Genomic DNA, 15,375 nt, shown 5'->3' on the forward strand with positions numbered 1-15,375 from the left:
GCCCCCCCATCCCATATAGGGACCCCCCTCAAGGTGGGACTCCCACCAGGGGTGCAGATAGAAGGGGGGTCCTGGATCAGCTCTGGGGGTCCTGGGGTGCCCCAGCAGCCCCCCTGAGCTCCTGCCCCCACCAGGACCACCGGGATGGGCAGGGGGTGATTGTGGGGAATCTGGGGGAGCCAGAACGTTCTGGAGTGTTCCGACAGCAGGGCCGAGAGGGTGAAATGATTCACATTGTGGCAAAACTTCATTAGGGGGGTCGGGGGGGAGTTGTGGGGGACCTGCTGTGCAAACTGTAAACTGGGGAGGGAGCGGGTCCGGCCCCTCAGGAAGAGATCGGGATGCTCAAGAGCAGATCCATCCTCCGGGGAGATCCATCCCCTTGGAAGGAAACCTCGATGCTCAGAAAGAGATCTGTCCCCAGAAATCCAAACCCCAAATCCAGCTCTGCCCCCCCAAATCCACACCGGAGCCGTTCCTGCCCCTGGAGCCGTTACTGAGGCCAGGAGAGTGAATCCATCCTGCTGGAGACCCCAGGTCCTGCAGAAGGATCCACGTTCTGGGACCCTCCAAGGGCAGGTCCATGTCCCCCACCCGAGGGCACAGGTTGGTGTTCTTGGGTCCCTCCGAGGGCCACTCTGGGGTCCCCAGGGGCAGCTCCATGTTCCATGTCCCCCTCTGGGGGCAGCTCCATGTCCCAGGGTACCCCCAGGGGCAGCTCCATGTCTCCCCTAAAGGCAGCTCCGTGTTCTCCTCAAGAGCAGCTCCACATCCTGGTGTCCCTCCAAGGGCAGCTCCGTGTTCCCCCCAGGGGCAGGTCCATGTTCCAGGTCCCCCCCAAAGGCACCTCCGTGTCCCGGTGTCCCTCCGAGGGCCGGGATCCCCCGGGGGCAGCTCCGTGTCCCGGCCCCCGTGCCCAGCCCGCTCCCTCAGGACGAGTCCCTGTCCAGGCTGCAGCCCAGCGCCTCGATGTCGCTGCTGATGTGGGAGATCATCCTGTCCCACTCGTCCTCCTCCGAGGGCACGGACTGCTCGTCGGAGCTGCCGGCGGCGCCGGTGCCGTTGGAGGCGGAGGCGGCGCCGAGGGAGCGGCGGTAGCGCCCGAAGCTGTCCGTGATGATCCCGCGCCCGTCCTTCACCCCGATGGTCTCCAGGAAGTTCTCGAAGTGCTGGCTGTCCTTCTCCGGGATGAAGGGACGCAGGCCTGGGGCCGGGAGAGAGCAGGGGCAGAGTGTGGGACGTGGAGACGCGCGCTCAGGGCAGGTACCCGGGGGGTCCTCACTGCACGGTGCCCCCGAGGCTCCTGAGCCTTCCCAGAGAGCCCGGGAGCCTCTCTGGGGGACGGGGAGCTCCAGGTCTCCCAGTCACACCTGGGACCTGCGGCCACCGCCCACTGAGGGCAAAATCCGGCCCAAGGGGGATTTTCCAAACTCCAAAGGATCTAATTCCTCACCTGACTCCTTGCTCGGCTTTGCTGAGCTTATGCCAACAATTTGTCCCATCAGGGACATCTGCCCTGTCCCCTCGGTGTCCCCAGGGGCCAGCAGGGCCCAGGTGAGACACACTGCTTCCATCCTGGGGGGATTGGGAATTCCTGGTCTGTTTTCCTTGGATATTAGAGGCCAGGAGGGAGGCCCTGGGTGCGGTCAGACAAACTGTTCCTATCCTGTCAGGATTTTAAACTGCTGGCCTGTTTTAACTTGGATAGTAAAGGCCAGGTGAGAGGATCCAGGTGTTTAAGCCCAGGTTATTTAAATGTCCCAGGTCTGGAGGAAATTCCCAGGTTGGGAGGAGATTCCCTGGCCTGGAGATTTCCCAGGTCTGGGGGAGGTTCCCAGGTCTGGATTAAGTTCCCTGGTCTGGAGAAGATTCCCTTGTTCTGGAGGAGGTTCCCAGGTCTGGGAGAGACTCCCAGGTTGGCAGGAGGTTCCCAGGTGTTCCACAGCCAGGAGAGGACAGGGAACAGCTCCAAGGCAGGGACTCAAACCAGGATAGGCTGGGACAGATGGCCCAGGAAGGAGGAATCTCCACAGGAGTGGTGGAGTGAGACATTCCCCTCGTGTGGTGACCCCAAGGCCTCCCCGTGCCCCGACCCTCTCCCCCCTCAGTCCCACCCCACTGCCTGTCCCTTAGCACCCAGTGCCCACCTCTGGAGCTCTCCTGCACTCACCCAGGAGCAGGAATTTCCTGCTGTCCCCGTAGAGCTGCTTGAGGTTGATGCAGAACTCGTGGATGGAGGCCCCGTTGCGGTACTCGTGCAGCAGCATGGCAAACTGCTGGATCTCCTGGGAGGACAGCTTGGTCCGGAGCTGGGGGACAGCACTCATGGCACCGGGGCTTGGGAATGGCACTGCCTGCAGCCAGGGACCCCTCATCCCAATGGGAAAGCAGGGACAGGCTCTGGGTGTTGCTGGGGCTGGGACTTATGGATATGGATGACTTTGGACAGGGGAGAGGAGACAGAGTGGGGGATGCTCCTGTGGGAGATGGAGAGAGTCCAGAGGAGGCCCCGGAGCTGCTGCCAGGGCTGGAGCCCCTCTGCTCTGGAGCCAGGCTGGGAGAGCTGGGGGGGTTCCCCTGGAGAAGAGAAGGCTCCAGGGAGAGCTGAGAGCCCCTGGCAGGGCCTGAAGGGGCTCCAGGAGAGCTGGAGAGGGACTGGGGACAAGGGATGGAGGGACAGGACACAGGGAATGGCTTCCCACTGGAAAAGTGGAGATTTAGATGAGATATTGGCAAGAAATGCTGTGAGGGCAGTGAGAGACTGAAGTGGATTTCTGAGACAAGCTGTGGCTGCCCCACCTCTGGAATTGTTCAAGGCCAGGTTGGACGGGGTTTGGAGAAACTTGGGAGGGTGGAAGGTGTCCCTGCCCACGGCACAGGGTGGAACTGGATGATCCGTAAGTTCCCTTCCCACCCAAACCACTCCAAGATTCCACGACACGAGCCCTCAGTCAGGCCCTCCCGGCCCAGCCTGGCTGGGAAGGAGGAGGTTGAGCTGCTCCTACACCCCATGTCCCTCCCTCTGAGGCCATAATCTGAGATCCCAGGAGCATCCCAACGCCCCAAGGGTCCTGATCCCAAACCCCCGGATCATCCCAACGCCCCGAGGGTCCCAGTCCCAAATCCCAGGATCATCCCAACGCCCCGAGGGTCCCAGTCCCAAATCCCAGGATCATCCCAGTGCCCCGAGGGTCCCAGTCCCAAATCCCAGGATCATCCCAGCACCCCGAGGGTCCCAGTCCCAAACCCCTGGATCATCCCAGCGCCCCCAGGGTCCCAGTCCCAAATCCCAGGATCATCCCAGCACCCCGAGGGTCCCAGTCCCAAACCCCTGGATCATCCCAGCGCCCCCAGGGTCCCAGTCCCAAATCCCAGGATCATCCCAGCACCCCGAGGGTCCCAGTCCCAAACCCCTGGATCATCCCAGCGCCCCCAGGGTCCCAGTCCCAAATCCCAGGATCATCCCAGCACCCCGAGGGTCCTGATCCCAAATCCCAGGATCATCCCAGTGCCCCGAGGGTCCCAGTCCCAAACTCCCGGATCATCCCAGTGCCCCCAGGGTCCCAGTCCCAAATCCCCAGATCATCCCAGTGCCCCCAGGGTCCCAGTCCCAAATCCCCAGATCATCCCAGTGCCCCCAGGGTCCCGCTCCCAGCCCCAGGGCCCGGCCAGGCCCCCACCGTCATCATGTAGTCCTGGAGCAGCTCGGTGGCCGTGGTGCTGAGCTCGCTCTCGCTGGCCGTGGTCACGTGCGGGGACGGGCGCGCCGAGAACGAGGACGGGGACGTGTCTCCTGCCTCCAGGGTGTCTGGGAAGGAGCTGACACGGGACACGGTGAGTTCTCGGGAGCTCCTCGGGCATGGAGGGGCTGGAGGGGTGGGGAGCCACGTGGGGGGGGAATTCTGGGGCGGGCTGTGCAGGGCCAGGAGCCGGGCTCTGATCCTTGGGGGTCCCTCCCACCCCAGGATATTCCATGATTCTGGAACCTCCAGGTCCGAGGACCCCGTGGAGCCAAACATTGGTTTGGTGACCCCGTGACAATGGAGCCCCACACAGGGAATTATCCCTCCAGGTGCTTCCTCGTTGGGAACAGCACAGGGAAAAATCCCCAAACTCCTCATTTTGGGGCTAAAGCTGCAAATTTCCAATAGTGTTCATAATTCCTTCATGTTAAACATTTCAAGAGTATCCCTCCGTGTTGGATACTCCAAGAACATCCCTCCATGTTGGATACTCCAAGAACATCCCTCCATGTTGGATACTCCAAGAACATCCCTCCATGTTGGATACTCCAAGAACATCCCTCCATGTTGGATACTCCAAGAGCATCCCTCAGCGTTGGACATTCCAAGAGCATCCCTCAATACTGGCTATTCCAAGAGCATCCCTCCATGTTGGATACTATAAGAACATCCCTCCATGTTGGATACTCCAAGAGCATCCCTCAATACTGGCTATTCCAAGAGCATCCCTCCATGTTAACCAAAGGACTGTGTGTTGGGATTCCATCCCACAAACGCTACAGAGGCTTCCAGTGATCCAGGAGAGAAAAGTTTCCCAAACGAAGGGGTTTTTTGGGAAAACCCTTCTCCCAGCTCCAGCAGGGCCGATCAGCCGCTGCCCCCGTGCTGTGCTGACACAGGGACTGCTGGCTGTGGATGTGACTGTCCCTGGAATGCTGAGGGCAGGACAATCCAGGCCGGCACAGGATCTGTGCCAACACCCGCCGAGGCCCAGCGGGGCCGGGCTGAGCTTCCCACCGTGCCCAGGGCAGGGGGTCCGGGGTTAATCCCAGCTCCAGGGCTCACTTACAAAGTGCTGGCATCCGCCTCCAAGGGCTCCTTCACGTCCACTTTGGTGGAAGAGTCATCTGGGAGGAGAGAAATTTGGGATACGGAATGTGAGAGGCACGAACTCGGTGATTTCCCAGCCCAGGAGCGACACAGAGGGATTGATTCCTGACCCAGAGGGATTGATTCCTGACCCAGAGGGATTGATTCCTGACCCAGAGGGATTGATTCCTGACAGAGAGTGATTGATTCCTGACCCAGAGGGATTGATTCCTGACAGAGAGTGATTGATTCCTGACCCAGAGGGATTGATTCCTGACAGAGAGTGATTGATTCCTGACCCAGAGGGATTGATTCCTGACCCAGAGGGATTGATTCCTGACCCAGAGGGGTTGATTCCTGACCCAGAGGGGTTGATTCCTGACCCAGAGGGATTGATTCCTGACCCAGAGGGATTGATTCCTGACCCAGAGGGATTGATTCCTGACCCAGAGGGATTGATTCCTGACAGAGAGGGATTGATTCCTGACAGAGAGGGATTGATTCCTGACCCAGAGGGATTGATTCCTGACACAGAGAGGGATTGATTCCTGACACAGAGAGGGATTGATTCCTGACAGAGAGGGATTGATTCCTGACCCAGAGGGATTGATTCCTGACCCAGAGGGATTGATTCCTGACCCAGAGGGGTTGATTCCTGACCCAGAGGGGTTGATTCCTGACCGAGAGTGATTGATTCCTGACCCAGAGGGATTGATTCCTGACCCAGAGGGATTGATTCCTGACCCAGAGGGATTGATTCCTGACCCAGAGGGATTGATTCCTGACCCAGAGGGATTGATTCCTGACAGAGAGTGATTGATTACTGACACAGATGGATTCCTGACAGAGAGGGATTGATTCCTGACCCAGAGGGATTGATTCCTGACAGAGAGTGATTGATTCCTGACAGAGAGTGATTGATTCCTGACACAGAGGGATTGATTCCTGACACAGAGGGATTGATTCCTGACCCAGCGGGATTGATTCCTGACACAGAGAGGGATTGACTCCTGACAGAGAGTGATTGACTCCTGACAGAGAGTGATTGACTCCTGACAGAGAGTGATTGACTCCTGACAGAGAGTGATTGACTCCTGACAGAGAGTGATTCCTGACACAGAGGGAGTGATTCCTGACAGAGAGTGATTCCTGACACAGAGGGAGTGATTCCTGACCCAGTGTGATTGATTCCTGACCCAGAGAGTGATTCCTGACCCAGAGAGTGATTCCTGACCCAGAGAGTGATTCCTGACCCAGAGAGGGATTCCTGACCCAGAGAGGGATTCCTGACCCAGAGAGGGATTCCTGACCCAGAGTGATTCCTGACCCAGAGAGGGATTCCTGACCCAGAGAGGGATTCCTGACCCAGAGAGGGATTCCTGACCCAGAGTGATTCCTGACCCAGAGTGATTCCTGACTCTGCTGGAAGGGGACAGGCCGGGAATGAGTGACAGGACGAGAAGAAACAGCCTCAGGTTGTGCCACGGGAGGTTTAGGTTGGATCTTGGGAAAATTCCAGCCTGGAAAGGGTTGCCCAGGCTGCCCAGGGCAGGGGTGGAGTCCCCACCCCTGGAGGGGTTTAACATCCACATGGATGTGGCACTTGGGGCCGTGTGTTGGTGGCGAGGGACGGGTGGGCTCGAGGGTCTCTGAGGCTTTTCCACCCTGAGTGTGGCTGTCCCTGGCCCCCCACGGGGTGGATGTGGGGGATGCTGGGAGCACCCCTGGGATAGGTGACACCCACTGCTGTGCAGGAACAGGGACAGGTGACAAGGTGACAGTGACACCCACTGCTGTGCAGGGACAGGGACAGGGACAGTGACACCCACTGCTGTGCAGGTACAGGTGACAGGTACAGGTGACAGGGACAGTGACACCCACCGCTGTGCAGGGACAGGTGACAGGTACAGGTGACAGGGACAGTGACACCCACCGCTGTGCAGGGACAGGGACAGGTGACAGTGACACCCACTGCTGTGCAGGGACAGGGACAGGTGACAGTGACACCCACCGCTGTGCAGGGACAGGGACAGGTACAGGTGACAAGGTGACAGTGACACCCACCGCTGTGCAGGTACAGGTGACAGGGACAGTGACACCCACCGCTGTGCAGGGACAGGTACAGGTGACAGGGACAGGGACAGTGACACCCACCGCTGTGCAGGGACAGGTACAGGTGACAATGACAGTGACACCCACCGCTGTGCAGGGACAGGTGCCGTGTCGGCGTGGAGGCCCCGTCGAAGATGGCGCGGTCCAGGAAGTCGATGGTGGACTCGGTGTAGACGATCTGGAAGACCTGGCTGAGCAGGGAGCACAGCTCCTCGGCACCCACCTGGAACCAGCAGGGAGCTTGGAGAACCCCACACTGGCCTTTCCCTTGGGCTCCGTGGGACAGGGGGCCTCTCCCACGAGGACCCGAAGTCCGTCACCCTCCCGCGCTGCCAGAGGAACATCCCGACCCTCTCCCACCCGGGAATGGGGCTGGGATGCTCCACCATCCACTCCTGAGCCCCCACATTCCGTGCCGAGGCTCCTCCGTGCAGCTCCCTGGGATTTTGGCTCATCACCTGCACCCCAGAGAGGTGGAGGTGGCCCAGGGAACGTCACAACTGGGAACATGGGGAGTGAAACTCCACCCTGAGTGGAGACTGGAGAGACCGAGAGCAGGAGCTCTGGATCCAGACACTGGATGAAACAAACTCCAGGTCAGCACTGGGAAAACGCCCTGATCAGCAAAATCCCATTATGGGATTGTCGTCCTCAGGGATTTTCTGCTGCTGGAGGAGGCTCTGGGCAGCAGGAACCAAGGGAAACCATCCCTGGAGCCCCTCTTGTGTCCCTCTCCAGGTATCACCTTATACTCCAGCAATGCCCAACGACACCTGCATCCCTAAATCCAGCCCCGTGTGTCCCACAAGGCAGGGGAGGATCCGGACACCCCACGGGCTGTGGCCGCTGAGGAGTTTGGGGCTCCAGCCTCACCCCGATGCAAGAGCCAGACATTTGCCAGCAATCCCACTGCAGCAGTGGCCGGGTGTTGCCGGGGTTTCCCTGGCCAGGTGGGAGCTGTACCTTGTTCTCCGTGGCCAGGACCACCAGGCAGCAGCACTCCAGGGGCCCCCCGGCGCTCTCCGACAGCGACCCCGACGTCAGTGTCTTGGAGCCCTCGGCACACAGGCTCTGGCTCGGGGAGATCCCGGGATCCTGAGCTGGGGGGAGACGAGGAGTGAGGGAAAGGCGGGGCAGGGAGGGGACAGGAAGGAATCTTGGGGTGGGCAGGGCAGAAGGGGATGAAAAGCCTCAACTTTGCAGTTTGTTTTGACAGCTCTGGAGATCTCTGGCCGTTCCCACGGCTCAGAATTCCACCAGGGGAATTCCAGCCCCTACAGCACTTACTCCTTTATCCCACAGCCTGTCTGGGGGGTTTGTAATGTGATAAATCCCCGGCTCAGCCCTCCCTGTCCTGAGAGCACACAGGGACAGGCTCCCGGTGTCACAGGGAGCCCTGGAATGGCCTTGGAAAGGCCTTGAGGACCCCCCAGTCCCACCTGCAGCCACGGGCAGGGGCAGGGCTCACCTGTCTTGAGCACGACGAGGTGCGCGGAGTCGTCGCGCACGTAGGACACGGCGGCGATGTCGTGGATGGGCACGCGCAGGATCAGGTCCTCCCCGTCCCGCCACACCAGCTTCACGTTGTAGGCAGACAGGCTGAGCACGGCGTCGTGCTCCGCGCTCAGCTGGCCCGGCAGCTGGTGGGCCCTCTGGGGCACAGGGATGGGCACGGCCTCAGCCACGGAGCGCTTGGGGCCGGGCGGACCTTGAGGATCGGCCGGCTCCGTGCCACGGGCAGGGACACCTCCCACCAGCCCAGCCTGCTCCAGCCTGGCCTGGGACACTTCCAGGGATGGGGCAGCCACAGCTTCTCTGGGGAGCCCATTCCAGTCCCTCACTGCCCTCCCAGGGGTGTTTCACCGTTCCCTCCCACCTTGGAACCTTTCCCTCCCATCCACAGGACACCGGGATGGAGGACACAAGGATGGAGGACACAAGGATGGAGGACACAAGGATGGAGGACACAGGGATGGAGGACACAGGGATGGAGGACACAAGGATGGAGGACACAGGGATGGAGGACACCGGGATGGAGGACACAAGGATGGAGGACACCGGGATGGAGGACACCAGGATGGAGGACACCGGGATGGAGGACACCGGGATGGAGGACACCGGGATGGAGGACACAAGGATGGAGGACACAGGGATGGAGGACACAAGGATGGAGGACACCGGGATGGAGGACACCAGGATGGAGGACACAAGGATGGAGGACACAGGGATGGAGGACACCAGGATGGAGGACACAAGGATGGAGGACACTGGGATGGAGGACACAAGGATGGAGGACACCGGGATGGAGGACACCGGGATGGAGGACACAAGGATGGAGGACACAGGGATGGAGGACACCAGGATGGAGGACACCAGGATGGAGGACACCGGGATGGAGGACACAGGGATGGAGGACACAGGGATGGAGGACACCGGGATGGAGGACACCGGGATGGAGGACACAGGGATGGAGGACACCGGGATGGAGGACACCAGGATGGAGGACACAGGGATGGAGGACACCGGGATGGAGGACACCGGGATGGAGGACACAGGGATGGAGGACACCGGGATGGAGGACACCGGCTGGACGAGCCCCAGCGCCGTGGAAGCTCCGTGACCCTGGATTTTCCCCGCTGGGATCCCTGGAACAGGGAACAGGGATCCCCTCACCTTGGCGTTGTCGATCAGGTGCAGGATCTCCGTGCGGCTGGAGGGGTTCAGGTATCCCGGGATGGAGGTGAGCTGGCCTAAATACTGGGAAAGAAGAGCCAAACCGTTACCACAGCCTTGGAATGAGTCCAGAAGAGCCATGGAGATGCTCCAAGGAAAACCTGCAGACAGGTGAGAGCTGGGAATGTCCCCCTGCGGAAGGGAAGGTTCCGGGGAGACCTCAGAGCCCTTTGCAGGGCCTAAAGGGGCTCCAGGAGAGCTGGAGAGGGACTGGGGACAAGGGATGGAGGGTCAGGACAGGGGAAACGTTTCCCAGGGCCAGGTGGGATATCGGGAAGGGATTCCCAGCGAGCAGGGGAGCACTACCTTGACCTCCTTCTCGATGTAGTCGTGCAGCAGCAGGTCGGGCTCCACGCGCTCGGGCAGCGGCACCACCACCGTGTGCAGCGGCCGCCGCTCCGTCACCTTCTCCTGGGCCTTCTTATCCCGGCCCTTCTCGCCCTTCAGGAACACCCGCTTGAACGGAGACACGATCCCAGGCTGGGGAGGGAAGGGGGACGCCGGGCTGAGGGGGACAGGGGCTGTGGCACCGGAACTCGGGGCCCTTGCCCGGCCCTCCTCGACCCCACCCTGCCGCTCCGACATCCTGCTGCTCCGCGCTTGGAGCTGCAAATCCGCGGCTTCCCGCTGGAAAGCGTTTCCCCAGGACGTGTCCCAAGTGCTGAACGCTTCCAAAATGTGGTGTTTTCCCCCAGGGTCACCACGTTCAACCTCCCAGGTGAGGGGAATACAAGTGTGTTCCGGGTAAAGAGCACATCCGGAGGGCTCCTCCGTGGTTTTGTACCTGCTGCCGTGGAGACTCACCAAGGAACGCCCAAGGGACAGGCAGGAATGTTCCAGGGAGACCCAAAATAATGAGAAAATGATCCAGAAAGCGAATTTCTCTGGGAGAAACGGCTCTTGGTGGTTCCTGAAGTGCCAGGTTTGGAAAACCATTGGAGCCAACAGGAGGGCTCCTGGCTGAGAGGGAGCACCTTTGGCATCGGCACGGGAATTCCAAGCGGATCCCACCGAGCTCCACGCTGGATAAACGACTGGGAACGTCCCCAAACTGCTCCAATTCCAGGGTTATCAGGTGAGGTGGATGTTTGGAGCAGGCAGATCCATGGCTGGACCTGGGAGCTCCTCGGCAACATGGCTCCAATGCCCCATTCCCTGGTGGCCTCTGCTTCCCACCCCTCAGGACAGTCACATCCCAGCTTCCCTGACCCCCATAGCCAAGAGAAAGGAATACTGGATCTGCAGGGGCAGAGAAGGCGCTTCCAAAGGTGAATTAATTAAATCTAAACCAACGAAAAGCTCCTGGGAGAAGGGGAATGATCAGCCACAAGGACACTGGGGACAGCACGGCCTGGAAAAACATCCCTTGGATCAGGGAGATAAAGGGATTCTATAGGACAAAAGGGAAGACAACAACTCTACGGCCCCTGCCTCAGGAGCAGCAGTGTGGATTTTTGGGAAGCATCCAGGAGAAGGATTCCATGATCCTTGATCGGGATATTCCATGATTCTGTGACTCCATAACCCTGCCCAGGGCTTGGGACTCCACAGAGAAGGAAATCCTGGATTCAACAGGTTCTGTTTGCCAAAAGCAGAGGTTTGGGGACGCTCCAACTCCAGGGTGCCCCATCCCAAATCTTGGCTGCCGATGCCCAGGGATCTAATTCCACGGGAATCTTTTAGGAATGCAAAGCAGAGCGACGCAGGAATCCCCGGCTGGAATCAGCACCCAGACACTTCCCCTTTCCCCAGCTGGCTCCAGACCCACCCCAATCCATAACCCCCCCTTTTCCCTCAGGGATGTGCTGTCTCCATGGGGCTGGGATGATCCCGAGCCCCCCAGGCTCTCTGGGGAGAGGGTCTGGGGATCCCAAACCCGAGGCAGAGGCACCTCCCGCGGTGACGCAGCTCTGAGACAGCTCCTGCTGCTGGGGCTCCCCATCCCGGCACCCACCTCGTCCTCCATGGAACTCCCCGGGAGATGGGACAGAACCGTGCTGGGAGAGCCGGGGGGGCTCTGGGGGGAAAGGGGGAGCTGCTCCCCTGGCTTTGGGGGAGCCAGGGCCGGAATGGAGGAGCTCAGGGCCAGGAAGTGCCACGGCCACAGCTTCCTCCCTCCCACGTGACAGGTCGAGCTGGGGGTGGAACTGGTGATGGGGCTGTGGCACGAGCCCATTCCCACCTCCCACCCTGCCTCCTGCACCCCTAAATCCCTGGGAACACCCCAAATCCTTGGTGCTTTCCTGCTGGGAAATCCCCCCATCCCACGGGAGGCTGAGCCCTGGTTCCTCCTCAGAGGTCAGAGCTGGTTTGTCTCCAGCACCTGGGTGGAGACCAGTGGTTGGACCTGATGATGCCAGAGGCTCTTCCAACCCTAATGATCCCATGATCCACTGAGTCCATGGACAGGAAAGCTTTTTCCTGCCCAGAGAAGCTGTGGCTGCCCCATCCCTAGAGGTGTCCAAGGCCAGGTTGGACGGGGCTGGGAGCAACCTGGGCTGGTGGGAGGTGGGCAAGGGGTGGACTGGGTGAGCCTTAAGGTCCTTCCAACCCAAACTCTTCCATCATTCCATGATTCTATTTTGAGTTTCAGGTTTCACATTTGGAAAGCAAAGCTGGGAATGAGGCTACAACTCCCCAAAGAAGGAGGTTGGTTGGAGAAGCAGCAGCCCAAGACCTGGTGGGTGGTTTGGGGAGGATGGGGCCATCCTGGGAATGGGAGCCAGGAGTCGTTCCCATTGGAGCTGCTGGAGAGAGTCCAGAGAAGGCCATGGAGCTGCTCCCAGGGTTGGAGCACCTTTCTCATGGAGCCAGGCTGGGAGAGCTGGGGGGGTTCCCCTGGAGAAGAGAAGGCTCCAGGGAGAGCTGAGAGCCCCTGGCAGGGCCTGAAGGGGCTCCAGGAGAGCTGGAGAGGGACTGGGGACAAGGGATGGAGGGACAGGACAAGGGGGAATGGCTTCCCACTGCCAGAGGGCAGGGATAGATGAGATAGTGGAAAGGAATTGTTGGCTGGGAGGGTGGGCAGGCCCTGGCACAGGTTGTCCAGAGAAGCTGTGGCTGCCCCTGGATCCCTGGAAGTGTCCAAGGCCAGGCTGGATGGGGTTTGGAGCAACCTGGGCTGGTGGAATTTTATCTGTTACCCCGTTCCCCATCTCCCAGTAACACAGGCAGCTGTTTGCTCCCCCAGCAGCCACAGCACAGACACTCCAAAATCCACTTTATTGGCCCCCCAAACCCCCCAAGGAGCAGAGGGGCTCCAGCCCCAGGAGCATCTCCAGCAGCTCCAGGGCCTCCTCTGGACTCTCTCCAGCAGCTCCACGTCCTCCTGCTGCTGTTCCCAGGGCTGGGGCAGCTCTGCAGGGGGGTCTCAGCTGAGACAGGGGCAGAGGGGCAGAATCCCCCCTGCCCTGCTGAGGGATCAGCCCAGGGCACGGGGCTGGATCCGTCCAGGGCATTCCCAAGCTGGAAAGTCAGGAATTTCATGCTAACAGAGAATTCCTTCAGGGACATCGTGCAAGCTCCGGATCACCTGCAGCCGTCGGACGGATTCCGGAGTCAGACCAGCAGGAAAATCCTCCTGACAGGCAAATCATTCCCAGAAAATCCACCTCCACCCTCTCCTCCTCCCAGGAATAACCAGGCTGGGAACATCCCTGCTCACCTGGGGCTCCAGGTGTGACCCCACCCACTCCCAGCCCCGGGCAGGCTCCCACAGCCCCGCGGGAATTCCGGATGGGAAATGGGAGTTTATCCCAAACCTGCCCAGGAAACAGCTCCTTCCTGCTGGGATAACCACCAGGGAGATCCTGGGAACACCAGCTCCTGGCAGGAATTCCGGGCCCCCAGTTTAAACCAGTTCAGGCTTTACCCAAAGCTGAGCTGGGACTTTCCTGCTCATCCCAAACCCGCCCCGCCGTCCCTTTGGATCAGCACCTGAGGGACTCAGGGCCCTCACTTCAGCCCAGAACGCTGCTGGAATGATCCACAGGGTGGAAAAAAAACAGGGAGAAGAGTTCTCCCTGCAGCTGGAACAGCAGCTGGACACAGGGATGGATCCCCCGACTCCACAGCTGAATGATCCAGGTTTAATGGTGATCCACCACCAAAACCATGGAAAACTGGCTCCAAGGAAGCTCCACAAGCCCAGGAGTCAGCCCAGGAGATGCCACAGCTCTGGAGGGGCTCAGGGAGCTCACAATCCATCGGGATCAGGACAGGAACAGACAGGTCTGAGATTACTGGTGCAGGAGGGACTGGAAAATGTGGGATCAGCCATGGGAATCCTCCTCATCCACTGGGATCACCCACAAAGCAGGAGGGAAACAGACTGGGGCAGCCAGGCCTGGACAGATGGGACTGGAAAATGTGGGATCAGCCCCGGGAAGGGGCTGTGAGGAGGATTTAGGGATCAGAAGGAGGACAGGTGGGATCATCCAAGTGGGATGGAGAGCGGTGGGGGGACCAGCTGAACATGTCCAAGCACTTAAGAGGAGGATCCAGACTCCAAACTGGAACATCCCAAGGAAGAGGTGGGACCCACACCTGGGGTCACCCCACACCTCCTGAAGCCTTGGGAGCCAAGTCCTTCCCAAAGGCAGGAGCATCCCGTCTCCAGGAGGGTAATTCCTCCCCCTGCAGCACCAGGTGACACCGGGGGGTTGAATTCCCAGGTCTGGCTCCATGGGAAGCCTGGATGGCAATGCCCCAAGAAGTCCATCCGTTTTCCCTCGCTCTGGGAATGTTTTGCTCAGTCCCAGGCAGAGGCTCAGCGGGAACCTGCTGCCCCTTCTCGGGATCCCTGGGAGTCCAGGGCCCCCCAAAAATATCTGATTTCTCCCCAAAATTACGGGATCAAAGCCGCCCCTGCTCCAGGACTGTGGAGCAGCTCCGGCTGAACCTCCCCCCCAGGACCCAGAAATGGGCTGAAATGAGGGAAATTAGGGCAAGGTGGGAACAGGGGCAGCTGCTGAGACCCAGAGACACGAGGAAGTACAAATGTATAAAGGTATAAATGAACCGGTAGAGAAATGAGATTAATTCACGTAAAGAGTTGATTTAAGTAAGTTAACAAACCCATAAATTAAGAGCTTCATAAATAATAACCCGATCAATTAATGATCTTCTCAACACCCCCATTCACATGGGGAGGAGGATTTTTTTTTTTGAGGGGGCGGGCCCCCGGGAAGGGGGATCCGGGAAACCCCCGGGAAGGGGGATCCGGGCCGGGGGTCCTGCAGGTCCCACGCCCGCGTTCGGGAATGCCCCGCGCCGGGGCTGAGCGACCCCCGGAGGGGCCCCGCGGTGCCGCCGCTCTCACCTTCTTGCCCTTCTTGCCCTCCTCCTCCATGGCTCCGGCGGCGGCCCGGGCCCCCCCCGGGGCATCCCGGCCTGGCTAAGCGGCGGGGCCTCAGTGCGCGGCGGCGGCGGCGGCAGCCATGGCCCGCCCGGGTCCCGCTCCAGCCCCGCTTCCCGCTCCCGTTCCCGATCCCGGCCCCGCTCCCGCTCCCGGCCCCGGCGCCGCCTCAGCGCCCGCGGCTCGGCCCCGCCGCCATCTTGGGCGGCGCCTTCCCGTGACGTCATCGGCCCGCCGCCAGGGGGAGAGGGCCGCCATGCGCACGCGCCGATCCTCCAGTGCTCCGAGCCACGCCCACCCACGCCAAAGCCACGCCCCTCTATTGAAGAACAGCTTAATGGCCAC

At 60.4% G+C, this 15,375-nt stretch overlaps 1 protein-coding gene across 1 annotated transcript; it reads right to left on the reverse strand.

The window, feature by feature from the left end:
* Window positions 1-250: 250 nt before the first annotated feature.
* On the reverse strand, window positions 251-15,135 carry CCM2 (CCM2 scaffold protein). Its single transcript, XM_051806153.1, has 10 exons — window positions 14,995-15,135; window positions 9,984-10,157; window positions 9,618-9,701; window positions 8,413-8,596; window positions 7,908-8,044; window positions 7,032-7,167; window positions 4,813-4,870; window positions 3,681-3,819; window positions 2,171-2,309; window positions 251-1,204 (listed from the first exon to the last, which is right to left on the reverse strand). Exons 1-10 carry the CDS (start codon window positions 15,022-15,024, stop codon window positions 930-932), a joined length of 1,356 nt encoding a protein of 451 aa, XP_051662113.1. The 5' UTR covers window positions 15,025-15,135; the 3' UTR covers window positions 251-929.
* Window positions 15,136-15,375: the final 240 nt, after the last annotated feature.

The sequence above is a fragment of the Manacus candei genome, unplaced genomic scaffold (assembly GCF_025592945.1).
Source record: "Manacus candei isolate 608988 ecotype Guabito, Panama unplaced genomic scaffold, ASM2559294v1 h1tg000066l, whole genome shotgun sequence".
NCBI lineage: Eukaryota > Metazoa > Chordata > Aves > Passeriformes > Pipridae > Manacus > Manacus candei.

Coding starts and splice junctions, on each gene's coding strand:
- CCM2 (XM_051806153.1), bottom strand. CDS start 15,024: ATGGAGGAGGAGGGCAAGAAGGGCAAGAAG. Junction 4,871..7,031: donor GCACCTGTCCCTGCACAGCG/GTGGGTGTCACT, acceptor CTCTCCTCCCAG/ATGACTCTTCCACCAAAGTG. Junction 1,205..2,170: donor CAGGAAATTCCTGCTCCTGG/GTGAGTGCAGGA, acceptor TCCCGGCCCCAG/GCCTGCGTCCCTTCATCCCG.